The following is a 25,477-nucleotide window of genomic DNA, read 5'->3' as shown; positions in this document are numbered from 1 at the left end:
GGGAAAGAAGACACATGTAGGCAAGAGCAAAGAATGGGCTGAACAGCTACTGGCTTAGACTTGAGATTGTGGTGGGTGGTGCTGTGTGACAGGAACCAGTGAGAGTGCTACAAGTCACAGGGCCAGAGAGGACTGGCTCAAGGTGGGTTACCTGTGCACATTGAAGACAGGGTTTGGGGGTTAACCTACAATACAAAGTTGAGTGTGAGCTAGTTTCCTGTTTGCAAGAATGCATCAGCTCCCATGTTCACAGCCCACATGTAGCATGGGGTCTTAGATATACTCACTCATGAGGACTGAGTTCTATGCTGGGACCCTGGACCATTGGACCTTTGTTGGGTACATGTCTGTATAAAAATTAGATGTTTGAATAACAGCTCTCATTTCTGACAATAGGTCCTTCACATCTCAATTCTATTTGTGGATCATCTTTTGAGAATCTAAATAAATACCCGTTATTGAATCATAGCACCTAGTATGATGCCTTGAATATGGTAATCACTCAGTTAATGTTCACTGACTGAATTAATTTAAATTATTACTGAAGAAATATTGACAAGGGGGCTGTAGAATAAATAAATTTAAATGAATCTGGGAAAAATTTTTATTCCTATTTTTAGTATATAACAGAGCCTGATCATATAAATATTTCAAAATAATGACATCTTTTCCCCTCCAAGTTGCTTATGTATTTTAAATTCATGAGTTCATTGCACAATCTAAATGGCACTTGAGCCTTTTCTGGGGGCTAATACCCTTTGTAAATAACAATTTAAAGCTCAGTAAGAAGTAGCCCACCAAGAGTGGAAGGGCAGCGTGCATTCATGAAATGAAAAGGCTGACCTAGTAAGAACTAGCACAACAATTTATATGATGCCCAACCTTGACTGTGTGTCAGAATCACCTAATGGAAACATGGAGATACTCAGGCCCTATGCTGGAGATCCAGACTCAAGAGGTTTGGCACAAGGTGGGACATAGGTTTTTCTAAATACTTTTGAATTTGATTCCATACAGAGCACATCTCAGTTAGATATTTGTATGGAACCCCTGCCTTGTGCCATATTGCTGTAGACATATGTCTGTCTATATAATTATGCCTGTCCTTTAATCTGTGTTATAGAAAGTCATATGCCTTTGCCACATCCTTCCTCTAACTCAGATGCTTCTAATTACATGACAGCTGTCCCAGGACAGACATCAAAACCAGGAAGTGGCTTCATTGATAGAGCAGTTAGGAAACTCGAGGGAACAGGAAGCTTTCAGGGGGAATATTGATTGTTTAATGGGGTAGTCATCAATAAACTCTAACTATAAGAAAAGGATGATGGAAAAAGCCCCTGGTCTCAGTTATGAGCAAAAAAAAAAATAATGGGACTTTGAAGGCAGAACCACCATGATTTTCCATTTCACATGAGTCATATTCATCTCTAAAAATGTCTGGGGACAAAAATCACATTGCTTATAAAAATGCTGGTGGCATACAGAGACCCAGTTATTTATATGATTAAGAAAATCATTCATTCATAGCCAACTAAAATTCAAATGGAAAAAAGTATTCAATTAATAAGAAAAAGTATTACAGAAATTCTCTGCTTCCAATGTCTACATCTATATTTATATCTGTACCCATAACTATAAATAGAAATAGAATTGTAATTTTGTTGAGCCTTACCTAGGATTGAAAAAGGAGGAGAAAGCAAAAATATTTTTTTTCTGCAAAATAAGGAGAACTTGACTACAAGGTGTCTCTAATGGTCTTCTATCAATTAGATTTATATCTCCTGAAGCATTTGCCTCACCGCAGGCTATTCTCTCACTTCTAAATGTTTGACAAAGTCTCCTGCCAAGACCTGCGTACAGCTGAAAAATGGGAGATAAGCTCACTACCAGAGTAGTTGTATGAGTGGTGTCAAGGGGAGGTAGCTACCCCTGCTGTGTTCATAAATGTACTAGCAAAGAAGCATTTCCATTTATTTTCGTTATAATATATTCCATGGGTAAATAACCTGGAACTTCAATCATAGACCCCTAAAACAATCTCTGCCACATGGAGAACTGAACAAGACAGAATGACTAGGTATGCTGTCCTGTTCACAGAAATTCATCTATTCCCAGGAGCACTATAGGAAGGGATGACTACACACACAAATGACTTGACAGACGAAAATTTCAGTAGTAAAACGTGATGATGCCAAATAATGAGACTTAGGAAATAAAAGTAAAACAAATAATAGCCAACAAAAGAGTCTAGACCAGTGGATGGAAATCCAGACTGCTCATCTGATGGCCCTCTCGCCACCCACCCCGTGTTTTTTTCCTGGGGTGGATCAACAGGCACGATGCCTCAACTGTAGTATATGCATAAGTTGCTGTTTACTATACTGAACAAGACAAACTTAAAAGTGCTTCACAAGATGACCTAAAGATAATTATACAATTATTTCACAATAGTGTCCTACTTTCCAGTAGGGCTCACACAAAGAAACAACATTGTCTTTTGTCTGCTTTATTCAAAGGGAAAAAAATTAAGAAGAAAACTATGTAAGAAACCTATCTTTGGTTAATGAGCCAAGAAATGCTTGTGTACCTGTGGCTAGGCATTTTAAATTAAAATCAGGCTTTCTGATGCTGTTTCTGTATTTAGAGAATTAAAATAATTGGACCATGACTTTAAGTATCTTTTTTCCCTCGCTGATGCTACACCGATTAATATACCAGTCCTGAGATTCAAACCAATATTTTCAACTTCCTACTGGGCATCTTCCCTCATGCCTAATAGACATTTCAAAATTTCCGTCAAAAACCCAACTCCTGATTCTACCAGCCTGTCTCCTCTGGCAGGTTCCTATTCGCAGCAGTTTGTACTCCATCCATCAGCAAGCCTTGCTTCAAAATACTTCCCAATCCCTTCTGCAACAGCTCTGGTCCAGCACAGTGTGTTCCCCTTCCCAGACTCCCGAAGTCAAGTCCTCACTGGCCTTTCTGTCTTCCGACAGTGTAGTCTCCCACCAGCAGCCAGAGAGGACTTTAAGTAATGTAAACCCTATTCTGCTCTTCCTAGCCAAGACCTTCAGAGTCCTTATCCAGGCTTAAAGGCATCTCTCGCTCACCATTACGATCTCCAACCTTCCCCTGTCTCCTCCATTGGTCTCAGCACTGTTTCTGCCACATGCTAAGATCCCTCCTGCACTGGAGTTTTTGCTCTTGCTGCTCCATGTGCCCAGAAAGCTCTCTCTATATGGCTTCATGTCTGCCTCTATAGTGTGCTTAGTGTCCATCACTCAGGATTTGCTTGGATGTCACCTCCTCAGAGAGGCCTTTCCGGATCATCGCATTAAGCATGCCCTTCCCCGTGTCACTTTCTAATCCCTTAAGCTATTTTATTCATATCCAAAGCAGAGGGTAAATATGGTTTGCTTTCTTCTGAAACTTTCCAACTTTAGACTATTACCTCCAGGAAGTAGAAACTCTAATGCTCTCCTGAGATTGGCACACAGTAGGCACTCAATAAATATTGGTCAAATGAATAAATGAATGAAATAATTTCACACCTTGGAAACTGATAGACAAGACAAAAATTATGCTAAACCCTTAAACTATCCAGTTATTTCTTGGCAACAGCATTAAACAATCACATTAGATTTTTATGGTATGAGAACTGAATTGTGGAACTTCCAGTCTGAAAGCTGGACTTCTTTTTATTTAATTAGTCCCAGGAAAGGTTTAAATCCTCTACTCATTGTCCCAATAGTGATACTTTATATGTAGATAAGAAATTATGATCTAGCATAAAATTTGTACTGTAGTCTTAATGAGATTCAAATGTAATCCTTAAATCTTGCCTGGTGTTTCTGACCACGAGGGCGGCTGCTTTTCTCTATGTGGTGAGCTCCCTCTGGGGAACTGCAGCTCAGAAATGGCACATGTGGAAATGGAGTTGAAAGAACAGCGCTTTGATTCAATCTTTAATATCTTAATTATATATTTTGGAAGACAATATTCTCTTCAATCCCAAATATTCAGCTATTAAATTAACCTTTTGAATAGGTCCTAAAAGGTTAGTAGTTTTATCTATCATTCTGTATTAAAAAACAAACGCAAACAAAACAAAACAAAAAACACAGCACATGCACCAGAGAAGCACGTTCTTCTACCATCAGCTGCTGGCATGTGGGAGCAACGCAGAGGTCATCGCTACTGTTCCTTCATGGTCAGGCTGCCCTGGGGCAGCTGTCTCCAAAACTGGCTCCGTGTGCCTGGGGCTACCTGAAGAGTTGTCACGGGATGCAGGGCTTGGGGTTTTAAGGGAATCCATTTCTACATCCGCAATTTTCCCATGCAGTCTGAAAACAAAACTGACCTGCTTGAAAACACCCCATGTGCACTTTCATGCTCCCTTCTCTGACTGCACAAAACCAAGTGCAGTCCCTCGCAGCTCCAGAGTGGACATCGGCCTCTGACTCCAACCCAAGGCTCTGAAAAGTGTTAGCGTCTGGGCGGAGGAGGAAGCAACTCCAATGCTGAGCAGTTCCTCTCCCTCCACGCCCCCTTCATTAAGTGCTTTCCAAGTCTTTACTGTCTCCCACATGGAAGGAGAACTGAATCAAAGTGTCATTTGGTAGGTAATTAAAAATAACTTCTGATAATGGATCCCAAAGAGATTTGGAAATAATATGCATAAGTTCAAAGAATCATATGGTATTGCTATAAGGAAAGATCTTTTCTTTCCTCCAGCTTATACGTGTGAGTGATGTTTCTCAGCATTTAAATCTATAAAACCCCCAAATTGAGAAATGGATGATACAGAATCATGTTCATTCAAGCACTAAGTAATATTAATTTTGACTATATAAATTGATTGGGATGAAAGGGCTCATCCATCTAAGGAATACATTTTCAATACAGCATTAATTTTCATATTTAAAATTTTAATCAAGATGTATGATACATATGTTATTTTGATCAACTGCAACCTACTAATAACTATAGTAGTAACTTAATCCATATGACAATTTTAATTTACAGTCTAATGCCATAAAATATTAAAAAAATAAGTTTTTATTTGTATATATCTTGTTTGTAGAAAGGATGACCAATAAGAGATGTTTAAGCATAAAACATATCCATCCCTCAGGGAGCCTCAAAACAAAGGCTAACACCTGAACATCTCTGGGGATGGGCTCTGGTGATTCTAAAGTACAGCTGAGATAAAGAATTATATTTTAAAAAGTGCTTCATACCTGCCTTGGGTTGCATAATAAAAATAAGGCGTGTAGTTTTGGTTTTAGAGGTGCAGTGGTGGTGCTGCATTCTGGGTGCGGAAGGAGGAGGCGGGGATGGCTCACCTGTTAAAGATGCTATGGTCCAGGTTATGCCCAATGTTGAATGATTAGGAAAATCTATGTATGACGATGGAAATTTGGTTTATGTAACTACAATACTGTGACTCCAACCTATTATGCATTCAAATAAAACTCAGATGCCAAAACAGCATCTACTGCTGAGGGAGTCCCAGTAGCAAACAGGGAAGATCCTTTTCCTGTTCGCATGGGGTTCACACTCTAGCAAGACAGTAACAATGCAACACCTATGGCTGCTGTCATCACAATCATATAACATGTGGCCTTGTCAGGGCCTTCAAAATCCCCTATAAACTTGATAAAGATGTTCTTGTTCCTAAAGAGCTATCAGCTTGGCCAAGGAGATGACACTGCTCTCTCCGAAGCATATGGACTAATATGGGTCTTGTACACAGGATTCCTTGCCTGCTAAATTTGGGGGCACGTAGACAAGGAAGATGGGTAACGAGTGGATAAGAAAGGAGGTGAAAGGATAATGGGGGGAGGGATGAAGTGATGATGTTGGAAAGTGAGTGGTAAGAGCAGGGACAGTGGGGAGAGTGCCCAATTGGAAGGAAGGCTGTAAACTTCAATAGTAAGTAATGAGGATGGACAGAGAAAGTTCAAGTAAAATTATCTGAACAATGATGGTCAGCAGTGATCCAAACAGCTGGCAGCTGAGCTTCCCAGGGAGGGAGAGGGAAGGAGAAGAAAGGGAAGGGAGGGAAAGGCAGAGAGGGGTAAAGAAGAGGGAGGGAGAGAGAGTTCCTAGATTCAGAAAACTGATGACGGGGCTACAGTGCACAGAGAGATCTCTGGAATCTGTAGGCACTCAGCTTCCGAGCCCAACTGTAGGCTAACGCTGATCATGTTTTTAAAACATCTGAATTTAACTAAAGCTGCAACTAAGTTGAATTTAACTAAAGCCCAGATATAGCTAAAACATGTTAGATGAGCTCAGTTTTCCACGTTAGCAATCTGATAGAAGAAATGGGGTGCTCCCCTTTTTTCGGAGGCATGTATTACCTACATATGTCAATTCTAATATTTTAATACACAATGCCTGGCACAAATAACGAATCCCAAGACATGCAAAGAAGCAGGAAAAAGTGAACAAAATTTAAGAGAAACGTTAATCAATATAGACAAATCCACAATAACCCAGATGTTAGAATAAGCAAATAGGGACTTTATCTGTAATACATGTTAAACTATCTAGTGAATAAATGGACAACATGCATTAAAAAAAAAGAACAACCATGGATAAGTTCAGCAGATAAATGAAGATAGGGAAGAAGATAGGGAAGAAGCACATGGAGATTCTGGAAAATATAATATCAGAAATAAAAAATGTATGTGATACGAAGATTAACCCTGGATAGAGCTTTGACACAGAGTGAGGAGAAAAAGCCAATGGGGCAAAAAGGGAAGAAAACTGGGGAAGTATTATCTGAGAAACCACGAGCTATGAAAATGTCAAATGCTGCTGGGAGGTTTGAGAAAGTTTAGCAGAGAGACATGCCCATTCTAGGAAGCACAGAGACTCCTGGGGCCTTATTGAAAATGGTTCACTGAAAACCAATCAGGCAGCAGAGTTCATTCTGTGTCATTCACGTCACGGAAATACTGAATATTCCTTTCCTGGAGTCCTGTATGAAGGTCAGGGTGGCAACAGGGAGGGGTGGGAGTGCAGGAAGAGCGAGGGCAAAGTGGCCCAGGTAGGAAGCTCTGTGTGTCCTGCACCTGCCAGGCTACAGGCTGAAATGAAAAGGTGAAATGCACATGAATAGCACAGATAAGTGAAGAACTTCCTTCAAAAAGCATCAACAAGACATCACAATGGATTTACTGTACAAGGACAGAGAAGAGGAAGAAAAGCCCTAAAATTTCCATGCATTTCTCTCCCTCAAAAAATGAAAATGAGGGCGTGTGAAAAATGGTTTGAGTATGTAAGTTGTAAAGGAGATGATGAGTTGAAAGTCAGTCCACCTTTTGAGTTCCAGATAGAGTGACAGAGTGAAGATGTCTTTGTACCGGGGAGTGTAAGTGTGAGGCCTGTCTAGGGCAGAACTTCCACATCATGCCCTCAGCATGACCCGCGTGGAAAACGGTAATACCAGTGATATGTCCTGGGACAGGGGCTGTGCGCTGTAGGAAGCCGTAGATCCAGGTGCTAGGGCAGAATAGATGCTCCCCAGACCTTCCTAAGAGCTGAGGGTGTTAAAATTTCAGCACACTTGTGACTTATTCATGGTGCGCCATGTAGGGAATGCTGGTCTAAAGGAGGCCTGCCCACTGCAGTATCCCTGGTGGCCATGGCACGCGGTGGCCCTTTGTAACTATTTGCTGTGAGAGAAGACTGCGGGTCATCTCTCACATCCACCTACATCCCGACATTTAAGAATAGCAAGGTCACGGTTTTAATGGACCTGTCTCTCATGCAGACACAAAGCAGTATCAGTCTGTGGAGTTAATATTCAATTTAAAAGTTTAACATCACCATTTTCCATTTCATGGCTATAACTTTCCGTGCTGATGAGTAAATTAGGTTGTTCCAGGCTCAAGGTGAGGACCACGGGCATTTTTTATCCTCTGGTCTGTCTTTCATACTGAACACCCTCTACTGTTGACGGAACATTTGCGACTCCAACTTAAAAGCAACACGTTGCACTTCACTGTACGCTTGCACCAGCCTGGTTTGTACTGCCTCGGCTTCAGTTGCCCGTATTAAATCACAGGATGATCAAATTCGGGACCCAAAGGATAGTATGTGCTTTAGGAAACAATCCACTTGTCTGTCATCATTCCACTCCAAAGCCATTTATTTCCCTGGACATTGTTCAAAGGCGTATAATATACAACAATGAATAGGGAAATTTCATTTTGAATTGCAAAAACAGGCTTTCCTGGCAATACATTTTCATGATGTATCTTGGTTATAAGAGAAGAAACCCCTGAGTTTCAACTACGTTTCCTGAAAGAACTTTAAGAACATTTTGCTGAGGAGCTGCCAAGAGGTGTCCCCCTCCCCTCTTACCCCAAATCTCTTTGGCTCCAGTCTGGCTGGGTGAACAGACCGGCTTTTTCCTCTCCAGGAGCAAAATCTGCTCTTGCTGCTCATGCCATTTCACAGGTCAGCCCCTGGTACCTGCCTCAGGCTGCCTGGATGCCAGGGGGCTGGGCCTCCAGGCCTCCATCCACCTCCTGGCTCCTCTTGCCTGGGTTTCTCGTGCCTCCTCTTCTCCTGTTACTGCCTCAGGTGTCCTCCAGGACAGAACCACTGGTCCATTCAATTTATGATGTCAGCCTACACCCCCTTTTTAAGCAGAATCCCCCAATAAGGCCATCCTTGCCTGCCCTGTAATTCCTCAAGGTCCAGTATAATACGTTTAATCAGATGTAAGCCTAAGTAGCTGAAGGAGTATTCTGTAAACTTTTCAATTACTTTCTAATCCATTATTTTTAGTATCAGAGAATGAAAAGAACAATTTCTTCCCATGATTACAAGTTTTGTTTGTTTGGCAAAGGGGGAAGATGGCAGTCAACACGTAGAAGGAATACAATTTAAAAACGTTATCCTGCTAAAAGCCTCTTTTCTATTTTTAGAATCTCAAGATTTGGGGTATTTCATTTCTCATGCCTTCTTCTCTCTAAAGCTTTTCTTCTGAAACTGTTTGGCCAGGCATAAAATGAATACCTAAAAATCAAATTAAAGTAAGTGGTGCCTTCCCCCCCCCCCTCTTTTTTTGAGATCTTTAAAAAGTCCTGACTCTGAATCAACTGGAAATCTCTCAGTTTCGCCTTTTCCCACATGGAATACTTCCAAGGGGTGAGTAATTGTCTCGTTTAATAAAATAATTATTGGCTGTTCAATTTATTTACAAGTCCCCTTCCCAAGGAATTTTTATCTGCCAGAGCCAGCCGCCAAAATTCCCCAACAGGTGTCTGTAGTTAATTAACGAAGAACCCATGGCTGCGTGGGAAAGGGAGGCAGCATTCATGAGATTAGGTTCCTGGGTTCGAGAGATATGAGCTTGAACACAGGAAGTTAATCTGAAGATATCAAGTTTTGGCCAAAGCACACAGCTTTGCCACCGCCCACGATTTGGTTTGTAAAATCCAGTTATATTAGAATGGGCTGGCAAAGAGTGCTCCAATACATCACCTTGTCTGGGAAACCAGGCTTCTTTTTAAAATACTAATTGGAATTGCATGTGTTTTAATTAAAACAACATCTGCTAGGGTCTGAAGAAACATGTTTTGAAAAGCAGAAAAGGTATGTCAACAAAAGGTCTTCAAACTGAATTAATAAAGTGAAGCTTTCATATTCCCAGGAATAAAAATAACATACAGCTTCCCCGGGTTGCTCTGAGAAACGTCCCAGGACCTCAATTTGTCCTTGGGTACTGGCGGGACTGTGTTCCAAGTGTCAACAAGACAGGTAGAGAAGGTGCTCAGGATTAACAGGACAGGTAGAGAAGGTGTACAGAGTCAACAGGACAGGTAGAGAAGGTACCCAAGATCAATAAGAAAGCTAGAGAAGGTGCCCACAGTGCTATGTGATGAGTGACCTGGGAGATGTCTGCTCTTCAGAACGGGGTGCCACTGGCATGAGATGAGACAATAACAAAACACACACACATGTCTATATTTTAACTGATGGGTGTGCCATACGTTATTAGAGCCCCCTATTTCCTGGATTTGCAAGGAGACAATGTGGGTGCAAAGTAATATTCTGTGTGCCCAAAGGATGATGACTGGGATGCGTTTCCATCTCAGGCTGAGAAATTTAGACAACATTTTGAGAAATTATCTCCTGAGTAGCATTTGGAATGCTGCTATATGATGATGGTGGAATCACTTTATTCCCCGGGGAACACACTCTTATGACTAGAGACTGAGTAAAAATGTATTCCAAAGTTTGGATAAAGATCAGTATTCACAGGCCTAGAATTCCATGGATATGCAGTTGTGAGAACACTAAGTGAAAGAGAATGTTTGGTGCATATATACAGTGGAAGATGATTCAGCCATAAAAAGAATCAAATCTTGTCATCTGCAACACATGGATGGACCTAGAGGATATTGTGCTAAGTGAAATAAGTCAGACAGAGGAAGACAAATAATATATGATTTCACTTATAGGTGGAATCTAAGAAACAAAATAAATAAACAAGCAGGACAGAAATAGACTTATAGATACAGAGAACATTTTGATGGTTGCCAGATGGGAGAAAGTTGGGGGGATGGGTGAAAAAGATGAAGGGACTAAGAAGTACAAATTGTTAATTACAGAACAGTCATGGGGATGTAAAGTACAGCATAGGGAGTATAGTCAATAATGTTGTAATAACTACGGATGGTCCCAAGTAGGTACTAGGTTTATCAGGGTGATCATTTTGTAAATTATATAAATGTATAATCACTGGGTTGTACACCTGAAAGTAATATAATATTGTATGCCAACTGTAATTGAAAAAATATTTTTAAAAAGAGAGAATGTTTACAAAGCAATGTAACGTTCAGAACAGAGTGAATACAATGAAGGCTTTCCCCCTCCATTTCTCCAAAGAAAAAATACACTTCTCACTAAATAAAGATTGGCATGTGTGGGGGTGGCATGGGGGGACAGGAGGGGTAACTGTCATTCTATTAACAACATTATTTTTTCCTTTATACAGTCTTTATTTTCACTTCAAGACTACTCATTCATATTTATTTAAGAATATTTATTTATTAAGATTTATTTATTAAAGAACGTTGCCCTTTAAATATAACCAGCAATCATTGTCTGCAGAACGGCCAGATGGAATCTTTCATCTGAATATTTAAAACAGATTGTGGCAAGAGCTGGGAATGTCCTCCATGCCTCTAACCTTGTACTCCCAGAATGAATGAAAGTGATGACTGAAAACCACGTGAAGAGAGAACTAGTACTGGATTTACTGCTTAAATCATAACTAATTCCCAGGTCAAAACAACCTGTATTTTGTTCATGATTCACTAGTGTGGGAAAGTATGAGATAGGCACTTCTACGTACACCTGGAGATTTGGGGCTCCTTTCTCTTTCATCTCTCCTGGGGGAATTAGCGGTGTTTAGGAGCCAGCTGACTCCCCTAGAAAACGGCCCCTCCCTCACCCCAGGGAGTCAGGTTCTGTGTGGTGCTCCCTTTGAGGCTGGAATGGATCAAGAAAGTGTTGCCTGGACAGACGCTCAGCTAGCTGTCAATGTGAAAAGGTCAGGCAAGCGGGAAGAACGGATCATATAACATGAACGTGTGGGGGAATCAGAGAAGGGTTCTTATAGGTCCTTCCAAATGTGGAGACTCAACCATCCAAATGAGAATAGAGATGGGGAGAGGGTCATGCAAAACAGAGAGGGTGAGGAGGAAGGACGGAGGGAAACTGGGGCAGGCCGGGTCCACGTGGCAGGGAAGGCCCTTCTCTGCGGTCCAGTGCGAGGTATGGGCGTGGGAAGAATGCTTCAGCATCCCAGCTCTGGCTTGCCTACCAGACAGTGTGGCAAGCAGCCACCACCCAGGGAAGCGAAGGAAGGCTGCTCAGTTAGCTCTGCCAATACCACCCGCAGGGAACAGCAGCTCTGCCAATCTTTGGCAAAGATGGAGGCACACAGGAGAAAGCCTTACTATTTCCTACCCAGTCTCAAAGCCCTTGCCACGTGGCAGAGAATAAGTTAGTGTGAGTAGAGTCCTGGACTTCAGTGAATACCTAAGTTGCCCCTCTTTCCTCCACTCCCTCGATGCTGTGGGAAGAAGCTGAAACAGATAACCCTCAACACCTTCCTCTCTTTATTTGGGGTTCCCCAAACCTCCTCTAGATCCATTCTTCAGAATAATGAACCTTTGTTATTCACCCCCGCATATGTACTATACATATGTATCATAGCACATATGTACTGATTGCCTGTTACAGGTGTAGCAAAGTGCTAGACACTGCAGGAAATAAAAACAAATAGGGTACCGGATCCCTGCTTATGAAGTTGTGATGCATGCACATAAAAGACAATACAAGAATAAAACTACACAATGGAAACCTAAGATGAATGAAAAGATTTTTTTTTTTTATCAAGTAGGTGCTACCCACCTCCACTCTGAGTTCAAAGAGCAGTCCTCAGTGGGAAGGCCACCTTGTGCTGGGCATTGAGTGATGGGTGGAGGTCAGTGTGTAGAGACTGTGGAGTGTGCCAGGGAAGAAACAGCTGCAGCAAAGATGTGTGCATGAGAATGATGGTGCAGACACTGGTGTGGCTGAAGAATTCATGAAAAGCGTAGTGAGAGCAAGGGGCAGTCTGGGAGGAGCGTGGACAGTGCCTCCAGTGTGACACCATGGCATTCATGGAACAGATAACCTACATACTGGGAAATATACACATGTGGTGCCTGTGTTGATACAGCTTTTGATCTTCTGTGGTATCTGGAAATGCAGCAAAACAAAACAGCACATATGAAATAACTCTCTTCAGAGTTATTTTCCATGGATGAGTAGCCATGGGTTAAGGACCAATGTTTGCCAAGTGCTAGACATCTCCCCTCTCTAGTGTTCATGTGTGCTGTACTTTTAAATTTTTATTGGAGTCTTGTTTGGCTTGTTCTGTTGGCAGAGAGGGATGGGGATTTGGCTAAAATAAGTATCTGCCATCTTCATCAGGAACTGTCAACCTGCTGAAATGTTGGGCAATTTGCAGACTGGTTAAAGTGATATAATGTTGTTTTCTCTTTTCACTGAAGGGAAATCTTACCATTAATTTAAAAAAAATACTTTTCTGAATGATGAGATGACACTTGGAAGGATAATTAATATTTTCAAAAGATTACAAAAGAATGTATGGATGTTCATTAAGCTGGACGACTGCACCAAGTCACTCAGAACACAAAGATGTAGCTATAGACTCACTGCCTGCCTGGTGGCAGGGACATCTCAGAAGCATGGGCACACCCTGAGTGGGACATGGGAGAGGCAGAGTGTGACGTTCCTTTTGGTGCTACTATATGACCCTCATTAGAGCTGATACAGTAGGGTGATGGTTGTTCAATAGCTTATCTGGAGTTTTCCTGATAAGAGAGTCAGAGGAAGATAAACCATTTGCTGACCGGAGTGTGGTAGCAGCTCCTCTCCCCATCCCGAACTAAAAGAATGGTCTAAGGAGAGATATAATTTAAAACAAACCCCCAGAACCAGTGGTGGGAGGAACTGGATTCCTTCTGACCTCCGGAGCGCCTGCATACATCTGGTAAACCTCCGTAGGAAAATGAACTGGCTTTTGGATTACTTTCTTTATTAGTATAAAATCATTTTCTTTTGTTGTTTTACTTAATGTGCTTACTTAATCTTTTGCTGATTTGGAATTCATTTCAAAATGATGGTCAGACAGGAAAATATTTAGTTCAGTCATTTGGCAAATATTTATGACGTTCCTACTGTGGATTGAGGGCTGCTCTAGGTACATGGGCTACATCAGTGAACAAATGAGACAGACTTTTCTGACCTTCATGGGCTTCCATTCCAGTGTGGGGAGATGGACAGGTAACCAGGTAAATAAATAACATGCTGTATATTAGAAGGTGATCAGTGCGGTGGAGAAAAGTGAAGCAGGAAGAAGAAGAGTTGGTGGTAGAATGAAGAAACGGAGGCCAGAGAAGGTTCTGCTGGGAAACTGGCACTTGGGTAAAGACCTGAATGGGATGAGAGCTGAGGTGCATAAGCCCCTGGAGGAAGAGGATTCAAGCCAGAGGGAACAGCAAGTTCCAAGGCCTGAGGCAGGATTTTTCCTATGGGAACCATAGTGACCTGGTGGGCCTCAGCAAAGTTAGTGACAGGGAGGAGAGAGGGTGAGGTTAGAGAGGGACAGCAAGCTGCTGCATACGGAGTTGTGTCTGCTGTAAAAGGCTTCATTTTATAGTGACACAGATGAGGAGCTATTGGGAGTTTTGAGTGGAGAAATGACCTGCTCTAAGGTTTTAATAGGACCACTCTGGTTTCTGCATTGAGAGTAGCTGTAGGGGGCAAGGGTAGAAGCAGGGAGACCAGGCCCAGCTGGTGTGACTCAGTGGTTGAACATTGACCTATGAACCAGGAGATCATGGTTTGACTCCTGGTCAGAGCACATGCCTGGGTTGTGGGCTCAATCCCCAGTAGGGGGCATGTAGGAGGAAGCTGATCAATGATTCTCTCTAACCATTGATGTTTCTATCTCTCCCTCTTCTTTCCTCTCTTTGAAATCAATAAAAACATACTTGATAAAAAAGGGTGGGCTGGGAGACCAGGTAGATGGCCATGGTAATAATCCAGGTGAGAGACGATGGGAGGTTGGGGGAAAAGCAATGAAGGTGAGAGGTGTCAGATTCTGAGAAAACACAGAAGACCAGATTTGTTGATGGATTGGATATGAAGGGTGAGGAGTCCAAAGGGTCTGTAAGGTGCCTGGCCTGGACCACGGCAAAGACAAACTGCCATTGACTATTGTGGGGAGACTGTGGAAGGATCGAGCTTGGGGAGAAGATAAGGAACTCAGGTACAGAGATGTTATACTTGAAATGCCTGTTAGGTACCCAGTGGAGATATACAGACAGTTGGATACAGAGATGTGGGATTCATACTAGAGATATCTATTTGGGTCAGAATATGGATGATCTTCAACACCATGAAGCAGGTCACCAAAGCTTTGAGTGAGATTTGGTAGAAAAGAGAAGATGTAGAAGTTTATTGTTTTGTTCATGGTTCAAAATCATTGCCACTTTTTTTTCAACATGTAAAGTTCTATGTAGCATTTTTCTATAAAAATCACCACTCTGATACACTTTTGAAAGTAAGAGAATTAGCAAAGGTCTTTCTTTTCTCCTAGATAGAATACAATGGTGTGCTGTTTGTTTTGTTTTGTGAAATTCTGCCTTTTTGTTTTTTTCATTCGAGAAAAATGTCATTGATTCCGTAAAGCCTGTGACTGCGATATTTTCACTCCTATTTTTAAGAGATTGGCTTCCTTTCCTGTCTGGTGACATTAGATAGTAAAGGCTTAATTGAACATGGGCAATATGGAGCTCCAAATGTTCCTGCCTCAGACAGAGTGCTAGATAACTGGCTTCCAAGGAAGAAGGGATGCCTGGAAGCTAGAAAACCAATTAATAGTTCCCTATTTTGTTATATTTTAATCCACCCAAAGAAATAAAACACGCAAACCCACAATACCGAGTGGTGAGTATCCAGGCAGTAGACTGATTAGCTATTGATTTTTCCTTCATTTTCTAGAGGAGCAGAGGGATTTTATCGGAAACAACTATGAACAGAAAAGGAAAGCAAGCAGGGAGAGAGTACCTTGACCTTTTGAGCTAATGGGTTAGTTTCAATACTTCACAAAATCCACAAATAATACTTAAATTCAAACATAAACATCAAATTATATTTGTTTCATGCCTTATAATGTACTGCAAGTATAACAAATCATTGCATGTATGAGAGACAGATTTGAAGTCTGGTTTCCTTATAAGTAAACACATACTGTACAAATTTGATGTTTATTGGAAGATATAATGGGTACTGTGAAATGGAGGAAAAAATTGCAAATAGCCTAGTGTGCCACGCTCAGGAATTTGAATAGCAAAAATGAACCTATGTATTTATGTAAAATTTGTGTATGAAATTTGGATCCACACCTAGTATTCCAACTGCCCCAGAAAAAAAATCTTGCCCTTTGGCCCACTCACCGGCTTTCTCTCAGATTCCCAGAGGCTATATACCCTGAGCCTTAGTCATGGAGGGTGGTCTAGCTCCCTGCTGCTTGACCTTCATTGACACCTATTACCTGCATTCACTCTTGCCAGGCTTCCTGCTGTACTGACTGACCAATGACCTCTGGAATGATCTCTTTGATCCAAGATGCCTACATTAGGAAGATGGTCTTTGGTAGACTTGTGTCTCTTCCCAGGTAGATCTCTGTGGTTCCTTGGTTCTCTAGGCATCGATCATCCTTGGCCTCCCATCTACCCACTGTAAAAGGAGGGACAAGGAGGCCTCTCCAGCCGGGCTCCTACCACTCACTGCCCCAGGCACTCGAGGTCCCATGAAGGCTTGAACCCTCTGGCTTGCTTCCAGATCTTCTAGGGGGCCTTCTGCAGAGGCAGCTCCTTCAATGTACATGCTCTATCCCCCCAAATATCCACATGGCCCAGTCTCACCTCCTTCAAGTCATGGCTCAAATGTTACCTTCCCAACAACTCCCATCCTGACCTTGACATCTCATTTAAAATCACAACTCCTTATGCTAAGTGAAAGAAGCCAACACAAAAGCTCACATATTCTATGATCCCATTTACATGAAACTCCCTGAATAGGAAAATCCATAGAAACAGGGCACACATTGCAGAGTGCGAGCATCTGGAGGAGGGGAAAGTGGGGGTAACTACTCAGTGAGTACAGGGTTTTCCTCAGGGCGCTGACAGTGTTTTGGAATTCGGTATCAGTGATATACTTTAAAATGGTTAATTGTATGTTATGTGAATTTAACCACAGTTTAAAAAATGGAAACCTCACTAATTACTGTCTCCTTTACCCAGGTCCATTTTCCCCCTAGAATGTTCCTAACACACAACGGGATTCATGTGTGCATCTTATTTATGGTCCATCTCTGCTCTCCCGATGGAAACTCCACAAGGGCAGGCTTCCTGTCTGCTTTGTTCATTGATGTAATAATCTCTGGACCTCGAACAGGCCTGGGGCAATGTAGGTCATGATACATATTTGGTGAATATATAGAAAAAATGTTTGACCTCTTTAATGTTCATTAATAAAAGATCCTCCCTATTCCTTGAATACCAAATTAGAGGAAAAGGATTCAGTAAACAATAAAAGAGCCAGTATGGTCTCATCCAAAATAAATGCCACATTCGAGAGGAGAAGCTAAGTGGCGTGGATCCCATTACAATTCCTGCTCCCCACATGGAAAATAAAGAGCTGGACAGGGATTTAAAGGATCAGGAAGATGTATCTGGTGCTGAGCATAGTTTTTAATTTGCAAGGATTAGAAATGCCAACAAACGTTGCATTTTCCTCTGAATTCTAAAAGATAATTCGGGTCATTGGATTTAAGCTAGGAGAACTAGGAAAAATGTGGCCCCTAATAAATGCACTATTTCTGCATGCACATATGTTCTGTGAGTAGATTCAATCACATGGACCCTGCCCAGAAGTATTTTCATTGAAAAACTGAGACACTGTGAGAGAATCAGAGAGAACATACCAATGAGCTCCTTATTTCGGACGTCCAGGGCCATGTTCCGGAGCGCCGTGGCCACTGCGCACACCACACGGTCGTTATCTATTCGGAGCAGCTCCACGAGGATGGGCAGGCCTTTCTCTTTCCGGACAGCAGCTCGGATGTACACTGACCACTGCGAAAAGATGAAGGCAAAGACCTTAGGGATGGAGGAGGCAAACCCTAGGAGCAAATAGCACGCACAGTTTTCAGACTGTCCTTTGCAGGAACCAAAAAGGTTGAGTTATCAAGACCTAATTGTAAAATAGGTTGAATAGGTTAGACATGTATTTAAACGTTTTCATGTTTTATTTTGCCTTCACAATATGGGAAAGGTTTCAGGGTGAGTCAGCTAGCCACATTTTGCTTCTCTGGTACCAGTCTTTCCTTTCCTTAGATTGGAAAGCCATCTGTAGCCATTTGCATGATGTATATACTTGATGCTTTGAGATGTGAAGGTTTGGGACAGAAAGGGGGGCTACTGACATTCAGAGGAATAATAAAATGAGCCCTGGAAAAAGTAGAAAATGATAAAAGATTGAGTGTGGGTGATTGGTTTAAAAACAGAGATTTAATTTGGAGGTGGGGCACAGAGATGAGTTGCCAAACATATCATCAGTAAGTTCTTTGCTGAATAATAAAGATTAAATAAGTCAGAAAAAGGTAGGGGTGAGGAGAGGTAACTATAACATTAAAAATCAATAGTAAAAATTATAAACTAAAAAATATTTAGATCGAAATGTGTTGTGTCTAGGGCAGTGATGGCGAACCTATGACACTTGTCAGAGGTGACATGCAAGTTCATTTTTTTGGTTGATTTTTCTTTCTTAAATGGCATTTAAATATATAAAATAAATATCGAAAATATAAGTATTTGTTTTATTATGGTTGCAAATATCAAAAAATTTCTATATGTGACATGGCACCAGAGTTAAGTTAGGGTTTTTCAAAATGCTGACACGACGAGCTCAAAAGGTTCGCCATCACTAGTCTAGGGCCATAATTCCATGTTTACTCTATAATATAAGATCTATAATTTGTTTTGGGTTGGTGATTATTGATCATAATGAAGCACACCTAATGTTACTATTGAAATGTACTTGCAATATTCAGAATGATAAAGCATTCCAATCCATGTCACAGAATGTAGGAAGGCCAGATTCTTCTGACATTTGCATATACACTTTATACTATTTTACGGTGTTCCAAAGAAGAGCGTGCACTATAAAAATCAACCCATATAGGGTTTAATCAGTCACATTTTCATTTAGGATGTAAGAAAATGACATTCACGACAGGAAGTTTTGGATTCTGTGGTTGAGTACTCTGGGGGACCATCAAAGGTGGAATAAAGTCCCCAACCCCCCCCACCAGGACCCTCCACCCCCTTCCCCATTGGGGCAGACACCCCAGAGCTGGCTCTCACCTGTGGCAGGCAGGGAGCCCCCTCTGGTAGTGAACGTAGGGCATATGCCATGCCTGCCACATCCTCAGCCCAGCCCTGCATGAAATATGAGATTAAAAAAACACACAACTTCATCCCATCCTACGTTAGAAGTCACATTCACATAGTTTCTTGTCACCATCAACTCGTCCCATAATCTTTCCCCTGCCCCCATTCCAGGAAGCCTAAGGGGATGGGAAGCAGCTAGAATCACTAAAGCATCTCTTGATTGCGATGAACTGTTTCACAGACCTGCTCTCAGGGAGCAGCAAAATGGGTGGTCAGGGAGTCTTAGACATGGAAAAACATCCAGGTTTGAAAGCTGTTTCTTGGAATTTGGAGGGAGGTACTCTGTGAACATAGTACAGAACCTCTTTCATGTCCACTAGAAATTTAATTCACAATTTGAAATGCTGAGACATGATTTTCATCTACTGCCTCCACTAGACTTGTAAACCTCTGGTCTCCAGGGCCAGGGGAACCTGAGCTTATGCAGCACATGCATTGTTGGGTTCGTCCTTAAAACTAGGAAGGGAGGTGAGAGAAAGGAAGAAAACGGAAATCAGAATGTAGGCTCAATGTTTACCAATTGTGAGATGAACATCAACAATTGACTCTATACTGGGGAGATGTGCTGGCCCTTTGGGAGATGGTGAGAATGCTCTTGGCAACTTGGGCAGGCTGATGCGTGGGTCCTAGAGACGGCCTCTTCCCTGGCAAAACCTCATTCCAGTTCAGGATGCTGGTTTGAACATTAGTGACCTCTTCTAATTCCCTAAGACGCTGGAGGTGGCATTAGTATTCTTATTTATAGAGGAGGAAATCTAGGCACAATGTTGTTAAGTAACCTGCTCATCAGGGTCAACTGTGCCACTGACCCCCAGTCCTGTTACTCCAAATCTGCTTCTCTTTATGATGTTGACAATTTCCCCTCCTCTGCCAGCATCTCATTCTCTCTCCCCTAATCCTCTGTGTTCAGTCCCCCAGACACTGCCTTGCTCTCCCCTCCCCTCCATCCTTCTAAACACTGATAGAGAAGAACTTGGCCATGTTTGAAATAAGCCAAGAAGGGAAATTTATGATTGTATCATTTTAGAAGTCCAGCTATTATATCCTGCCCATGTGGGATGGAAAGATGATTTAGTGTTTGGAAAATAAATGAGAGTCCTCCAGCTTTGTGGAGAACTTATTTGAGAGTAAAAAAAAAAAAAAAGAGGCTATCCATGGCCCAAAATGTTACAGATACACCTTTTGGTATCATAAAATGGTCAACAGTGGTATGTTCTCCCTAAGTGAAAAGGGATAACCAGACAACAGATTTCAACTCGTATTATTACAATTGCTGCATAGAAAATAACTTTTATTTTTGAAACTTTTAGTTTTGTATGGTATGGAAAATTCCTCATATCAGTTTTGAATAGGACGACTCATAATAAACTACTTACATTTCACTCAAAACATGTTGCAAGTTTCCACAAGATTTCTTGACATGCAAAAATAGGTGATAGTGATGCCTTTTAAGTAGCAGCCAAACAATCGACCAGTCTCAGAGGTAATGTGTGACCAAAGTGTAACCCACCAAAAAAGGAGTAAACCCCAGTTAGAGGTGGAAAGGAGAAAGTCACCAGACAGTGTTATTGGGAAATGAGGTATGGTTTCAGGTACACTCAATACGGAACCTACAGAGTTTCCCAAAAGAGAAGTCAGTTGCCTTGGAATCATCCACTGTGGTGGTTAGAGGTGCACGGGTTGCCAAGTGTTTTGTAGTCTAAACAAAAGTAAGAGTACCACTGGCATAACAACATGAACAAGAGAGAAACGTGTATCATAACCCATTGTAGCTGAAGTAAAAGTCTTTGGGCAAAATGAGAGCACTGTGCACTGAGCACATGTGTACAGAGAGGGGAGCTATCAGCCATGGACCAGGATGCTTCTGAGAAGAACAGCTCAAGAGTGGAAGAGAGAATGCTTGATGATTCAAGAGGATGAGAAGGAAGAGGAGTAGGAAGGGGAGGGGGGAGAATGACAAAGAGAAGATGGAGAAAAAAGAGCTGGTTCGGGAGAAAACAATTGATGCTTAAAACTAGGAAGGGAGGTGAGAGAAAACAATTTATAAGCATAAATTATAAGCACAAAAATGTGACCCAAATTCCTCCTGCAGAAATGCTTTCCCAATGAGGACTGAGGAGAGTTATAAGCCCTTATAACAATCTCAACTATAAGAAACCTAACACTTAACCAAATGCCAGGCACAGTTCTATTTTTTTACATGTATTTATTCACGTAATCCTCATCTCATCCCTGTGAAGTATGTGCTAGTGTTATTTCCACTTTACAGATGAGAATAGGGAGGCACAGCAAGGTCCCTCAGCCTGTGGCTGCTTGACCGGGTCTTGAACCCAGGAAGCACTGCCCTAGAGTTGGTGTGCCTGACTACCCTTCTCTTCTGCATCTCAAAAAGACAAGTGTAAATTATATACATTTGCAATCATAGTGATATAATTCTTTGCAAATTCACCAATTAATCTTGATCTAATAACTCATGTTATTATTTTAGTGTTTCAATAACTCACTTGGCCTTCCTCTAAACTCCTGAGTTAAACACCCTTGAATATTGGCAATGGAAGTACTGGACATTTCAATTCAGCCCTGAGAACAACTAAGCTATGCTCAATTCAGTATCTTTCTTGAGGCTGTTGACCAGGTCTCTAGGGACGAGTCTCAAATTTCTCGGTTCTCTTATTTTTTTATTCATTTGGGCCACTTGGCAGAAGATTCTGTTTTCACTACATCTATGGTGCTATTACGTTAGCTCATTAAATATTAAAAATTAATATTCAAATATCTATTTAGTCTACCTTATTTTAAAAGTAAATGAGGAAATAATAGTCTTGACAATAGTCACATTTTAGGGGGAAAGTTGACTAAACAAAGATATCTAAAATGTGTGGCTTAATAGCAAGGGCAGATATAGTTCTACAGTTCAAACCCTGGGTTTTCACAAAGTTCCATTACAATAGAAATAACCCATAAATGGGAGTTCAAAGAACATTTGGTCACATTTTTACAAGTCTTTAACCTACTATATCTAATAGTTTTATTATTCTGTGACAAAAACATCATTGTGCTGTAAAAGAGGAAAAGGTAACTGAATTTCACATTGGCTATGAAAAACATTTATCACTTTGCTTCTGCCACAATGCTATTATGTTTTTCTGATGCTCATAAACCAAGTAATGAGGGTTTTAAAGTGTAAAAAGTATTTAGGGCCATTATGAAGATGTGTTTGCTAGTCAACTTGTCACATAAAAGGACTGTGCATGATCTCCCCATAAAGAGTAATTATTGTTTTGGGAGATGAGGTCTATAAAAAGCAATCTCTATGCAAAATACTGGTGTTTTACCTTCACATTTCTGCTTTCGTTTGGGTCATAAAAAGTTAAGGACACTAAAAAAAAAGTCACTAAATTTCAACAGTTGCTATGAAATCACATTCTTGAAATTCTAGGTTTCAGATAGTAACCCTGTCTATACAAAAATTGAGGCTATTGTGTATCCTAATTTAATCTTTTACTTAATATTTTTTTAAGTGAAATCTTTTTTTTAAAGTAAAGATTAACTTATTTTTTTGTACAAGCTGTTCTCAGTCATTTAAAAATTGTAACAATTTATCAGTGTTTGGCTTAATGAAGATTTTCTCAAATCATCCCTATGGATTATCTTCCCTACCCACATAATCCTTTACCATTTAATATGATAAATTAATAAATTACACAACAGATGATGATAATGTAATTGTCTTTTATGCATGCCTGTGTGTTTGCATTTTTATAGTAGAGCTCTTATGGAAGCACATATACTTTTAACTATACGCAAATATTCTTTAGCAGTCTCCTGCTCTGCCTGAGCACCATTCCATCTGACTAAAGTTACAGAATAAGGAAGGTTAGTGCTTTATAAGTAAGGCTGACATTCTGAGAGTCAAAATTCTACTTTAACCATTGGGAGGGAAAGATTTATAAAATGATTTCTTTTAAAATTATTAGTAATAATTTAACATTTTTTTCATTTCAGAGGGTCAGCATTAGGAGTATCAGTTATTAGAATATATGCAACAGCCAAGACATTTAATGGCCTCTGGCAGTTTTCCTCTCTTGCTACCTTGTAGTTACTTTTTCTAATTCTTTTGTATTTTCTCTTTGCCATCACAGTATTTACTCTCCCTTCTTAGGCAGATCTTTATGCCTCTTTATAAGAGACACTCCTTGCTTTTTAAAATCTGATGTGGACTGGGAAATCTGATGGCCATTGCTGTTAAACTCTGTTGAAAATACAGAATAATTTTTGTGATACTGACTTCATCTGCTCCTTACTAGTCTCTATTAGTAAGGGAAAAAATTACCAAATGAATGTCTACTCAATATGTGGGGATACATTTCACACTGGGGATAACTGTGCTGAACTAATGGTCAGGTTTATGCACTGAAAACAGTCAGCAGGATATTATTACCAGAAAATATTGAAAAAAAATTTATGATAGTTCATCCATAATCCTTATTTTATAAGCCAAAGTAGGAATTTTTGAATATCACAATAGCATAAAACTTTTAATCTTATTATTTTCTTATTCCAAGTACCTAAAGACCCAAACATACCTCTGCTATGACACAGAGCCTGATAATTAAACAGAACATTCAACCTGCAGGAACTGTGGGACTGGGAAATGCTATCAAAACCTGCAGCCTGCAAAGCACTGATGAGTTTGGAAACTGAAAAGAACATAGTTTTCCCATAACACTTTTCTGTCACAGGGATGAACAGGTACAAAGAAATACATGGGACTTGGCTTCTGCCTTTAAAGTGTTTATAGACCAGATTCCTTTCTAGAGGGCTTTCTTAGTAGCTCGGTAAAGACTTCTATACCTAAACGAATAATTGGTGACACTGATCCTTAATTTTGATGTTAGATGTGGTGCAGTTCTTAGTACATAACATTTCTTTTTTTTTCCTTTGGCTGCTTTTAAGATTTTCTCTTTACTACTGATTTTGAACAATTTGATTATGGTGTACCTTGATACAGTTTCTTCATATTTCTTGTGCTAGGTGTCCCATAAGCTGCTTGAATCCGTGAGTGTATGGGTTTCATTAAATTTAAAAAATTTTCAGTACTTAAATTTTCAAATAATTTTTTTCAGTTTTCTTCTTCCTTTATCTCTCCTCTCATTTGGGGACCACAATTACATATACAACAGGCCACTGTACATTTTTTTCTGTGTTTCATTTTGTATAGTTTCCACTGGTGTTTTCTAGTTCACTAATCTTTTCTTCTGCATTGTCTATATGCTGTTAATTGCCATTTCCATGCATTTTTGTTTCAAACATTGTACATTATCTTTAGAAGTTATTTGGATCTTTAATATATTTCCATTGGTTCCAATTAACTTTTTGAATATGTGGAACATAGATTTTAATTTTTAAAGCAGAAGTTGTAGTCTTGCATTTAAAATCTTCTAGACCTCAAAGGTATGTCTCCATTTTTTAAATTGTCGTAAGAACCTAAGTATTTCTTAAAGAAAATAGTAATTCACTAAAATATCATAGGTTCAAGATGGCATACTTGATATGCTACCACCTAGATGCTGTGTGGTTTAGGTTAGACTCATGGCTACGGGCCAGAGCCCACTTTCCCATGCCATCTGGTCAGTCCTCTAACTTGGGAGCTGGGTGGGGACTTGTAGCCACTAAGTGCTCTTGGCTATATATACTGAGAATTGCTTGACCAATGACACCCTGCTCTCCTCTTTGCATCCAGTGTCATGACTGGCCTGCAGGATGTGACGTGAAGCATCCACAATCTTCCCTGTTCAAAGATGATACACCTGAGAACATAAGGAGGTGCTACAATTTGCCCAAGGGTCACAAAGATCAGAAGAGGTAGAGTCTATGTTTGATTGAAACTTGAGTCAAAGCCTCCTAAATTTAGAGGGAGATAAAATCTAAGGGTTAGTTCAAGGAAATGATTTCCATTATTATCTCTTTTCTACTCATACAAAACTAGTCTCTAGAATTCTGCCTGATGTGACTTTGCTTTTGAAACTTTTCTATGGTTGAAAGCAAGTGACAACTTCACTTCCTCTCCCCCAAGCTAAATTCTCCCAGTACAACATTAGAGATGCCTATGAGCAGGGAAGGAAAGGGATAATATGTTCATTACTAAGACTCTCAAAAGAAGAAGGGGTGAGCCTCCCAGGCATCAGTAGCCAGATCCTGGGAAATATTGTAAGAGACTAGGCCCCCAAAGTTGGGAGGTCACACCTGAGAGAGAAGGCAGTGCTACTGCCAAAACTGAAGCAATGGAAACAAATGATCTCTCTCTCTGTCTCTCAATCTCTCTCTCTCTCTCTCTCTCTCTCTCTCTCTCT

General features: G+C 40.6%; 1 protein-coding gene across 2 annotated transcripts in view; it reads right to left on the bottom strand.

Annotated features, from left to right (window-relative positions):
• CTNND2 (catenin delta 2) overlaps positions 1-25,477 on the bottom strand; it is a 339,572-nt gene that overhangs the window by 82,418 nt on the left and 231,677 nt on the right. The window contains exons 11-12 of one of the 2 annotated variants that reach the window (XM_006769453.2): positions 19,038-19,112; positions 17,597-17,747 (exon numbers count right to left, since the gene is read on the bottom strand). In XM_006769453.2, coding sequence (XP_006769516.1) covers positions 17,597-17,747; positions 19,038-19,112 — 226 coding nt within the window. The remainder of the gene's footprint in view (positions 1-17,596; positions 17,748-19,037; positions 19,113-25,477) is intronic. The other variant, XM_006769452.2, reaches the window with a different exon arrangement.

This window comes from Myotis davidii, unplaced genomic scaffold (assembly GCF_000327345.1).
Source record: "Myotis davidii unplaced genomic scaffold, ASM32734v1 scaffold143, whole genome shotgun sequence".
NCBI classification, from domain to species: Eukaryota; Metazoa; Chordata; class Mammalia; order Chiroptera; family Vespertilionidae; genus Myotis; species Myotis davidii.
Note: the sequence above shows the minus strand (reverse complement) of the source record. Positions and strands in the feature narration are given on the sequence as shown.